Raw genomic sequence first — 11,878 nt, 5'->3', positions numbered from 1 at the left:
TCTCCTCTTTTCTCTCGTTAATTTTACTTATATATGTTAAAACAAAAGCCGCTGATATCGGCACACCCAAATTAATGGGCGCACAGAAATGGCGGGCGCGCTAATTTTTGATAAGCGCACGAAAACTACTCGGATCCAGACGAGATTATGCAACCTCCTATGTACAAAATGATACTTTTATCTTCTTCTTCTTTTTCAATGGACACCCCCTTCTTTGATTAATTCAAACCCCTATACCTATACTACGACGCTTTCGAGGCTCGTTCGCTAGGCAAACGCGCTCGGATTTCGATGAAATTTTGAGGGGACCTCGGTAGGATTTTACCTTAGCTTAGGGTGAATTTTGGGACCCTAATTCATTCATTTGATGGGGTTTTGCACAAAATTGGAAGGTGAAGGGCACGGTCAAAATGGGGTGTCTACACTAAGCTTTTAGATTCTTTAATTATCAGATCAAGGTTCCTCGTCTCTACCAATCATACACACCCATTTAAGATAACTACCCTCTCACACAAGGTGAAATATTTATCAATCACGTGATGAATAGCTCATACCAAGTCGGCTCATCAGTTGATAGGACAAACTCATCCTCTCCTAAAATTCCGATGCATATGCCATGAGATTGATAGAGATACTTATTGAGAATTTATTTTTATACAAAGTAATAATTATAATATAGTTTGAAAATCAACGCATTTAGGTGTGTGCAATATGTCTCTTGGTTTGTCATATATTGATCACGATCAAATCATCACGGATTTCTGATCGAGGTTTGATGGCCACACGATAGTTGGACCATAGAACATTGAAGTTTTTTGCATTGACTTAGTTTTCAATCCTGGAATCACGCAGATGGGCCTGCCCAAATCTCATATTCGGTGTTGTTATGTCTTAGTTTTCAATCCTAGAATCAAGCATATGGGCCTGCCCAAATCTCATATTCGGTGTTGTTGTGTCTTAGTTTTCAATCCTAGAATCACGCATATGGGCCTTGGGTTCGCTCACCCTGTATTTTGAAAAAATAAATCAGTAGCAAATGAAAAAATGAGGGGTGTTTACACCATTTAATTGGACTTAGATGTGGACCTTTCTTTTATAACCATTAATGCGTATTCCACCAATTGAATGCTTGGGATTGGTTAATTAGAATGATAACGTACAACTCCACACAAAAGCCCAAATCCCTACATCACCCTTGATCCATCGTGGGGCAAGAATCATCTGACCTAGGTGTGGGGCCAACATCAATGGGCCAAACTTGTGGTTGTTGTTCAGATCAACCGAACGATCTGCCACATGTACGGTGATCATGCTTGTAAATATTGTTGTCCATCACAAGTTTGGCAGATTATCCTCGATCCCACGATCAATTGCTGATTCTAGGCAATTGATCAAACATGATGAAAAAGATGTCCTTTAAGTTATCTTTAAGCTGTTAATGATATCTTCGTTCAGCATGAGCTGTGGATCACCTACATGTGGCATAGAGCAACATGCATTGGTAATTGATCGGAGGGTTAGGATCATCCAATGGAAATGATTTTTGGGGCACAACCTATTTACGTTGTGCCCAAACAGATGAACGGTTTGGATCATCAAAAAAAGTGGGCCGTACCTACTTTTTGAGACTTCACGTGTTTTCACGGCCACCCATCATATAAATTCTCGTGTAACTGACCCAATGATTTCCATCCTCTTGTATTCCATTTATGGACTTGGTGCAATGGTAAGGTTGCTCCATTGTGACCTGGTGGTCACGGGTTCGAGTTACGGAAACAGCCTCTCTGCAAAGTAGGGGTAAGGCTGCGTACATCTAGCCCTCTCCAGACCCAGCAATGGCGGGAGCCTCGTGCACTGGGCCGCCCATTGATCTAATCAATAGGAAATTAGGCCTTGTATTTCAAGAAAAACATTTCAGATGGAATATTTTTTCTTTAGAAATATTGTTCTTTTCACGAATTAGAGGGAAATGATATGATAATGGTTAATTTAGAGTGATAGGATCACAAATTGAAGGTTCCTCCAAGCCAAAATTGAATAGGATTGGTTCAAGTTATCTTTTTTCACATTTCAAAAAAAAAAGTAAGAAATTTTAGAAATATTTTCCTTTCAAACTTTTCAGGAAAATTCCTGCAATCCAAATAGGGCTTTAGGATTCAACTCATCTTGATTCTTAAGTACAGATTATATTTTCTCTTAGGAAGATGTTTGAGATCCAGTACCGACAGGTCATAAGAGGGGGACTAAATGAGTCCACGTTCAATACCAAGATTAAGGCGAGCAAAATCAACGGTTTAAAGGCATCTTAAAGGACCCCTCTTTCCATCACAGCCTGATCAATGATCGTCATGGTGATGGGTGGGACCGAGAGCAATAGATCGGATTTCAAATGACCAGTGAAATTCATTGACTTGGTCATCACTGTACACGTGGCAGTTGGTTCATTGTAATCATATGGCCCACTTACTTGATGTAGTCAGGTATACTAAGAGGCTTAGACTCTAGAACATGGGTGTTAATGGGGGGTAGCAACCACCACAGCATTGTTACCTTTAGATTTATAGCCGTTAACAACTCCACCACTCTTATTGCTTCATTTTTATTTAAAACTAGCAACTACCACACCACTCTTCACTTATATTTGAAATTTGAAACCGATGTTTTGACTTTTGAGGTTATAGTTGTTGTGAAAGAGAAGGGTTATGGTCCAGATGTGTAAGGTGAATAATGATCCTCACCTCTCAATCAGGTCTTCTTGACTAGAAGCTGTCTACAGTCTACTAGCGTCTATAAAAAATCAGCAATTAACGAGAGGTGGGGCCTATTGAAATAAAAGGTTCATTCTAGATTGTACCATGGTCCAAAAGTCCTTCGGATCAGGCAGTCCAAACCCTTCAATTTGTGCCTTTGAGAGGGATTAGTTAGGGTTAGAAAAGAAAAAAAACCAATTCCAACAAAGAGATTTTGGCATTATGGCTCATTTGTAGCAGGGCTAGCTGACGAATGATTCAGTTGATCCTTATCGATGGCCCCGGCTCGAACATTCAAAATACATATGTCAACGGATCCACTTCGGGTCAGTTACAATCCGTTTGGATCCTTTATTTGTCGGTTCCTTTTGGGAGTACTTTTTAATCCTACTTTCTAAAGTTTAGGTCATGAATTGGAACGTTAAGTCTGTACACATAAGGTTTAGAATTTTAGATCAGAGTGAAGAGAGAAGAAACTTGAGAGCGAGGAGAATAGTCATCAAAACAAAAAGCGGTAAAAGGAAATATCTTGTGTGTTTAGAGTAGTGCTTTTAGATGTTAAAAATAAAGATCATGCCTTTAAAACTTAATGAATAACGTGAGAATGGTTCACTGCTTTAGGATAAATTCACCCCCCTTCAACATTTTACTATGCCTAACGATAAATTCACCCCTTCAACGTTTTTACTTTGCCTTTAAAACTCAATGAATAACGTAAAGGGGGGATTTTATCCGTTGGGGGATATCATTTCCCGTTGGGTAAATGGACAAAGTTAAGGATATTTTTGTTCCTCCGTAGTATTTACATTTGGATTTTGGTTGCTTCATTCGATTTCGTGGTTGCGTTTAGGTTGCAATAACAGTCGGACCCATTAGATTATCGGACCGTCTTGGCCCATCGAGACCCTAATTAGTACCGCTTTACTTTGGGTTCCCTTCCCTCCTTTCTCACTCTTCCCTCCTCTATTGCTCTCTCATGAACAAAGTAAAAATCACAAACTTTTCACCGAAAAGCTCTCCTTTGTCATCATTACCCTGTTGCCATTATCAAACCCTACCTAAATATCAGATTCTAGAAATCCTCTCTGCTTGCCCAATAGTCAAATAGATAAAACAGAGAAGAAAGCTTCCCAAACTCAGACAGAAACATAAGGAAATCCAATCCAATCCAATCCAATCCTCTGTAAGTAAGCCAACCTCTCCCCCAATTTGTCTTTATTTTTTACACATCTGTTTTCAGAAGTTTTCTCATTTACCTTTCCCTCAGAAAAATAAATCGTTGAAGCAAAATTATCAAGAAGGAAGATAGGATTAAGACGGCAATATACACACAAACCCAATACAATATTCTCTCTTTCTCTCCAATCATAATAACAATACAAGACCTAATTTTACAGAAACCAAAACCTCTTATTTTCATATCCTGCACACCAAAATCAAACAAATAGGAATCCACTTCAACTGGTTGATCCTAACTCTTTTCTTTCTCTTTCTCTGTTTTCTTTTTTTCCTTGAATATGGGATGAATGCCTAAGGTTTATGTATAATACACTCCGGAAAAACTAGGGTTATATAATGCAATGTATGTACTATGTACAAATGGAGGATGAAGAAGGAAATTCAGACTCAAATACCCAAAACTGCATTCTGGGGGAAGAAGATAAGAATAAGGAATGGCGTGATTCCACAAAAAAACACACACCGAAAGTCAATGTAAGATAAAAATCGAGGTGGTGGAGTAATAGGAAGAACAAAAAACAGAACACCAAACTCATACTGAAATCAGCAAGAACACTAGTCGAATGCTTGAGGAGATGAAGCTCTAGAATACAAATCTTTGAACGCCTTCTGGTAAAAATTAAGGTAGGAAAGGCCTGCAAACGATGGAAGCTGGAGACATGACAGAAGAATTGAGGGTATGACATTGAGAAAAACCTTTTTCTAGAACCTTCTAGGCAATAGGGCTTCACAGGTATAGGTTAGAGACTATGGAGAAGTGCTCTTTTGCAGGGTGGTGGTGGTGGGGGTGGTGGTTGGGAGGGGATCGAGTTTCCATTTGGAGATGGGGATATCAAACCAAGTGTGCTTAGTAGGAAGCGCCGCTCCTGAACAATACATGACAATCCAATTGTTAGTGAAAAGTTTGGAGATAATAAGTATATTTCTGAAATAAATGAGGATTTCATATGATCATCGTTTAGGCCGTGTTCATTTTGGACTTTGTGTCGAAAACTGCTTATTGGATTCAAAATTAAATGCATTTTTTATTTCAATAATAAGGCCGTGTTTGATTTGGATTTTGAGAACGGATCTTGAGTCCAAAACTGATTATTGGACTCAAATTTACGTTTATTTTTTGGTCCAATAGTCAGTTTTGGATTCACAGTCAGTTCTCAAAATCCAAATCAAACAAGGCTTAAGTTATGGCCTCAAAATTACTTCTCAAAATCCAAAACGAACAGGGCCTTAAAGTGTTGGATGTTACTGAAACACCGCACCCGGTGTCTCAGTTTTTAAAGTCGGACAGTAAAAAACACCTGCACATACACTATTCATCCACAAAACATAGTAACATGCCTTATCATCCAATATAGTGTGTCTCGAGTAATACGGTTTTATGTATTGGATTCTTCTGTCCATTGATTAAAGCTCCTAAGCAACAACCAACTGAAAATCCTGTTCCTAAACTGGTAATATGTTCAAAATTTCTGCTTTAAGTAATCTACGTTTAAGGTTGGATGAGAATAGTGTGACTATAGCCTTAGAGAGAACTAATAGTCTTGCCACTAAATGCTAAGAACAGTGAATGGTTTAGATATGTCCAGAAACTTGCTGATATATTGGAGCACAGCTACTGAATTGACTCATTTTCACCTGGCTTCCAATATTGTAAACTGGGGCTCCAGTTGTATAAAGAATTTGTCAAGAGAAGGATTGAATAGCCGATTCTTTTAATTTTGGAGCAGGGTTTCAACTTTGGATGTTCTTGGTCCTTTTTCACTCATGATTTGTCCTTGTAATTTTGAATCCTATTTTTTTATCGTAAATGTGGCATCATCTTATCATCGAGGGGCATTGACCGTGTGATGGAAAACAGATCTAAATACCCCTGCAGGCCCTGCTGTTTGTTCCTTTCCCCCCATAAATTTAGAATAAAAACATGGGCGTGTTTTAGTCCATTTCAGTAGGTAATGTTTAGAAGCAGAACCGCAGGGATTAAATTGCATGAAAAATTAAGAATTGAAAATTTGAAATAACTTACACTGTCTGTAAATTTTGGGCTTGGAATTCCCTCTGCAAAGGACTGGAATGGTGGAATCATTTGAAGAGGGGAGCCGAACTCTGTACTTAGGGAGGCAGAAATGATTTGATCACCGTCTTTTTGTTCTTCACAAGATGACATGATCGCGGCTACATAGGGCCATTTCACACCAAAAAAAAACATTTAGCAAAAACTAATCCTTTAAAACTTGGTTAGAAGCACAGAAGAAAACAAAAGAACAGTAGGTCTTTGGTTACCTTGGGTGGGACTCGTCGTAGGACAAAAGCCATCTCCACAACCGCTGCCAATCTCTACCTCGCTACGAGTCAAGTGTGTTCCAATGTTGCTATTTTGGTTTAACAAACATCCATCAGTGTGATGTTCTGTTTTATCGCCTGTGGAATGCCACTGGTGAGTTGATCCAGTGCTGTTTGCCGAACTTCCGTGAGATTCCTCTTGTAAATTAGGTTGCCTACAGAGCATATTGCCCATTTTGTTAGATGCCGCAGCGGCCAGAAATACCTGATTAAAATTTTGCTTTAGCTAACTGCATCTTTATTACCTGCATGATAACTGGCTCCCAATGCTGTTACACTTGGCATCCTCCACAAAGTCCTTGAAATCTTCTAGTAGAATATCCATTTCAGTGATTTTGCATCTCAAAAGCTCACTCTCTTCAGTTCGGATCAAGAAATCTTGGAGTTCCTGAATGGTTAGATTTAATGTAATTATGTGATAGACTAGATCTAGTTATACTGTATTTTTTCTTTTAATCGAAAGTCCAAGCTTGAGTAGTATTATTTCTTACCTTCCAAGCATTCTCAAGACTCTGATTTGTGTTCTCTGTGTAAACTTTTAGTGCGAGCGAGCTGAGGAGTTCTGATTGTTGCATTAAAGCTCTGATCTTCGGATCATCCCTTTTAAGAAATGTTCCTTGAGCATTGTTAATTTCAACTGTTTGTTATCCAAATGAGAGTGTTAATGGCATAGTCCTTGAGATGGAAAAATTAAGAAATAAGGTGATATGATGCATTTTCTGTTTCTAATGTTTCAGATTCGGATGCATCGCATGAAAGAGGCATAATCGAATTTCAAAAATCAAGAGTACCTAAGTTTGGAAGTTGTTTTCTATCATTCAAGGCTGCCTTTGTGTTGTTGATGACATGGGGTATTGTTGGCAAGTCGTCCACGTAGTTGAAGTTTTGAACCAGCACTGCAAGAGGAGCTCTTAACTGCTCTCTTCCCATTCCACATTCCCTAAGTGAGCTCTCTTTCATGTTGCACTTTTCTGTGGGATCTGAGATTTGGGTCCTAAATTACCAGAAACCATATGCTTAGAAACACTATTATGTGAAGCACAGGATTCTATTGTCATTGACATGCACAAGTATTTGAGCTATTCTGTACCTGATCTTCTTGAGTGGCGCTGTTGATTCAAGTGGTTCTGGTGTAATTTGTCCGTTATGAAGTATAACCCTCTTGTTGTTGGAGTTGATGTAGACGCTGTTGTTTTCCTTTGATAAGGCTTCATGTTTTGCTCGTTTCTTGCAAAGGGTAGAGAATCGGTTCTTCACCGCATTATCCGTTCTGTATTGCAAGCAATACAGAGTTTATAACCATGGCAAAAACAGGTCTTCGAGTCTGACGTGAAGCATGTTATGTGATTCTTCATCACCGCTGATCTGGAACTCCTCAACTAATGTGACAATATGATTTTTTCTTTTCATTGTTTATTTTTCTTTATATTGGGTAAGATGGATGTATGACAGAAAGGAAACAGAAAGGAAAAATATGGTCCACAGAGAGAGCAAGTTACCTGCCTGAAACCACCTTTGCAATTTCAGTCCATCTGTTACCAAATATCTTTTGAGCCTGCAGACAAGCGTCACACAATTAGAATCTAGGCAAATCCAGCCAAACAAAGAAGAAATGCAACAACAGAGCCTGGATGCTTTTGTAAATATAAGATCGCAAGAGAGAAGCATTTAGCAGTAGAGCAAAGCTCTGTTCTTGTGGAAGGAATTCAAACCAGAAATAACCCAAGAGGCAAGAGTAGGTTAGAAATCCACACAGCCAAGAAATCTATAATCACAAATTGATACCAGCAACATGAAAACTACTGTTCCGTATCATTGCCTTGACAGAGAAATACCACTAGTAAAACTAAGAAAAAAATACCAAAACAAACAATGACAGAGAAATACCACTAGTAAAACTAAGAAAAAAAATACCAAAACAACCAAAACCCCGAATACAAAAAATCTCATCCGTAGAGATTTAAGTTACAATTATGTTCAAACCAATCTTCTTAAGACAACCCAACAATACGGAAAAATAGGGATTGGAAGAACCTTTCCAAGTACAAAGAAGCTCCAAGCCTATGACAAGAACTACCTGATAACGATTAAAATGCATACGGAAGCTATTCAGAGCTACCTGTATGTAAGCTTCAACATAAATCATCTGGCAACTATTACCTCACATAAGATCATGTCTTCCTCTGGCGACCAGCCTCCTTTCTTGCAATCAGAATTCAAGTATGTGTACCATCTGTAATAACAGAGGGATGTTTCCATTAGCCAAACAGACTAAACAGAGCATTTCCCAATAAAGCTCAAATCAACAACCATTTAATAAATCAACCTTCTCCTGCATTGTCTGCTTGTTTTGTCATTGAGTCGAGCTGCAATAGCCGTCCAGCTGCACAAGAGAAATGCCACTGACATTAGTTCATATCATGTAGAAAATAATGTCTTCTTTCCACAACAATATACATAAAAGTGTGAAAGAAACTCTACCTTTCAGTTCCATGGATACTAATCAGTTGTCTGAGCATCTCATCCTCCTGTTTTTTCCAAAAACAAAAAAACTGTTATTATAACTGGAATGAAAAAGCCATCCAGAATCTATGGATCTGATCAAAGATAAAACAGAGAAAATAAAAGCTTTGAAGCCTAAGGAATCAACCTGCGGACTCCATGTAACGATATGTCGATCTTTCTGTTTCATGGGTTCAGACTTGGGAGCTTCATAGACATTCTTCACGGCATGCATTTTTTTTCTTCCTCTCTACGTTTCTCACTCCCTTTATCAACTTCAATCGGCATAATAAAGCATACCCTTTCAGATAGATGGCGAAGCTTTTCGAACTTTTTCAAGTATAAAATAACAGAAAAGTACTAGTAAAACTTTTTTGTCTAGGCAGATACTGTTCTTGTTCAAACAGAGCAGCTGCTCCTACCTCTCTGAACTAAATTACCTAGGATTCGAGCTATCCAATGATATCTCAACTGATAATCCTAAGAATAATCTCGATTTCCGGTCCGGTCCGGTCCACAAAAGATACAGTAGAGAGAATTAAAGAGCGGTATCTGGAGGATTTGAAGTTTTCTTCAGAGAAATGCAGCTTAGAATTCATAAAAGTGGATAATCATGCGATCTTTGTACAAAATACACGTAGAAGAAAACAGATCTGCGCTGAAAATCGTTCGAATGACTCTATTCCACTAACGATGTGCAGAAATTCTAGATCGAGACAGAGTCTTTTCTACCGAACTTTGCAGACTCTCCTTGACAGCTGCGCATTTAATTTCAAAGCCGTAGATCTGATCTCGATTTGTGTAATTCCGTCTCAACTGTTTGTTTCAACCCGTCTTTTCAAGAATCTACGTATTTTTACTTCCGAAAACGTAGATCCGCCTCACTCCGTGAAATTACAATCAAAATCGACTTCTTACAGTAAAATCTACGTATTCACTACAGTTAAACGTCGATTCGTCGTAGATCCGTAAAATTACAGAGTTAATTTCCAGATCAATGAGCTAAAATATGCAAAATACCTAGAAATACACTCGAATCTGGAAATTCTACCACGAAATACTCTTGAATCTGAAAATTCTAACAAGAATTCGAAAAATAAAGCCGGATCTGTAGAATCGGAGATCGGAGACGTGTTTTCCAAGCCGAAATCCGGAGTTTTCTTCCGTATATGACGTGTTTTTCTTTCTTTTTCTTTTCAGCTTCTGGTTTTTGCGCGCGTTTATAGTGGAGTTTGAAAAACACTGAAATCCACGAGAGATATTAATAGGATGGAGACTAGGAGCACCGCAAAGGTGCCTTTCTTTAGAAATTCTACTGTTTTTAACGGGAGATGACGTTCTTCGTGACCGACTTTTACTGTAATTGAATGCTTTTTTTGATTTTTTCTATCCGGAGCGCCTTTTTCCCTTATTGCGATTCTTTTCGAAGTCCTGATCAAAATCTATTGTGGTGAAGATTTTATGCTCTCCTTTCTAATTTCTACACGCTCCTCTCTCGCTTTCTCTGTGATTTTCTTTTTTCAAGGTAGTTTTTTTAAGAATGGCGAAGGGGTACGGGTGTCTTTTACAGTGAAGTGAGAGAGGGCAAATGGCACTCAATTTTGGTCGTATTTACAGGAATTGCCACTCGTTTTTGAAAGAAGAGTTTTTCCTATATATTCGCCCCCTTCTTACCCAGACCACCGTAGTGTAAAAAGAGTAATCTTATTACAACATATAGCTGTACTTTTCTTATTACAACATGGATACACATATTTTCTTTTTGGAAATGATATCAGCACAAACGCGGCTTGTCTTTTCTTTTTAAATAAGTTTGTAAGAGTTTTTTTTTTTTTGGAAAGTGTAATAATCCTTTTTTAATAAAGACAAGATTGGTCAGTGCAATTATCAAAACATTGTTGTAGTGATATCTTTTCGCTAAAAAATTCAGCTTCATAGGATCATCCTAACCCTTCAAGCTGTGGACGAACCGTCAACTGAGGGGGTCTACCTTACACAAATTGAAACCACAGGAGGTCTACTTGTAACTTTTTAAACATTAGGGGTTAAGTTGAATGTGTCAGAAACCACAGGGGGGTCTAAGTGTATTTTTCCCGCATTTGCACCATGCCCGTTCATCTACAATGATCTGCTTTCACGAACGCGAAATTGCTTAATTTCGACTGCGAAATGCGAAGCGCCTCTTTTGCCATTCGGGTAATAAAATGGCCACAAATTTACGCTAAATTACGCACAGTGCCACCTTTTTTTTGAAATTTGAAAGGACAGTATCGTTGAGAGCAGAACGAACCTTGTGGAATGACCGACAGAAAACTAATTCCATCGTCAAATGACGAAACTACCCTTATTTTTGTTTTTCAATTAGTTGGTATATTTGGTGTACCCATACAACCAGAAAATGCTCGTCTGTTTGTGACATCCTGATCACAAAAGATAAACAAAGAGGAGTGCCATTATTATAATAAGAGAGTGCACATATCATTTCCTTTCATATGTACTATTTTACGTAAAGGACAAACTGACAGAATGAAAGTGCCCCTCTCCTACGATTTCAGGGACATGATATCTGCACTCTTCTCTTTGTTTTGAACTGTTGCCATTGGCTATTAAAAGTCCCTAAAAGCTATGATTAGGGGTGGTAAGTGCTAATACTAAAACAAGGGAGTTTGGCCATCATGTCCTTAATCTTTTTGATATAAAAATGTGCTTTGGATTAGGAATCTTAGAGGTACTTTGAGGTGTGTGAGAATGTCCCCACAAAGCAGCCTTGAGAAAGGCGAGAAGTCCCCAAAAAGGGCCGACCTGGATGGAACCCTAGGATAAAGCCCCCATGATTTTCGAAAGGAAAATCTCTCTCAATTATGCTTTAATTTTGTCTTTTTTGCTGATTTGGTGCTAATAAATCCCTAATTATACTCCATTTCCCCTTATATTGCGGATTGACTAAGCTCACACTTGGTCAGGGACCATCAACATGGTGTCAGCATGATCTGAACCCTTCATCGTGCGGATAACAACATTGGAAAGCCTTCGATCGAACATTCTGT

General features: G+C 38.5%; 1 protein-coding gene and 1 long non-coding RNA gene across 2 annotated transcripts; one reads left to right on the top strand and one right to left on the bottom strand.

Annotated features, from left to right (window-relative positions):
* Positions 1 to 3,613: 3,613 nt before the first annotated feature.
* On the top strand, positions 3,614 to 7,551 carry LOC143848199 (uncharacterized). Its single transcript, XR_013235340.1, has 2 exons — positions 3,614 to 3,933; positions 7,067 to 7,551. It is a non-coding gene; the product is annotated as an uncharacterized LOC143848199 (long non-coding RNA).
* On the bottom strand, positions 4,041 to 10,347 carry LOC143848198 (transcription factor MYB124-like). Its single transcript, XM_077357083.1, has 12 exons — positions 8,980 to 10,347; positions 8,811 to 8,857; positions 8,656 to 8,712; positions 8,490 to 8,562; positions 7,829 to 7,884; positions 7,420 to 7,599; positions 7,121 to 7,323; positions 6,821 to 6,966; positions 6,575 to 6,717; positions 6,270 to 6,484; positions 6,013 to 6,161; positions 4,041 to 4,855 (listed from the first exon to the last, which is right to left on the bottom strand). Exons 1-12 carry the CDS (start codon positions 9,064 to 9,066, stop codon positions 4,730 to 4,732), a joined length of 1,482 nt encoding a protein of 493 aa, XP_077213198.1. The 5' UTR covers positions 9,067 to 10,347; the 3' UTR covers positions 4,041 to 4,729.
* Positions 10,348 to 11,878: the final 1,531 nt, after the last annotated feature.

Source organism: Tasmannia lanceolata, unplaced genomic scaffold (genome assembly GCF_043159265.1).
Source record: "Tasmannia lanceolata isolate RefF3 unplaced genomic scaffold, GAP_Taslan_0.1 ptg000016l, whole genome shotgun sequence".
In the NCBI taxonomy this organism is placed as follows: domain Eukaryota; kingdom Viridiplantae; phylum Streptophyta; class Magnoliopsida; order Canellales; family Winteraceae; genus Tasmannia; species Tasmannia lanceolata.
The sequence above is the reverse complement of the archived record's forward strand: the minus strand, read 5'-3'. Positions and strand labels throughout refer to the sequence as shown.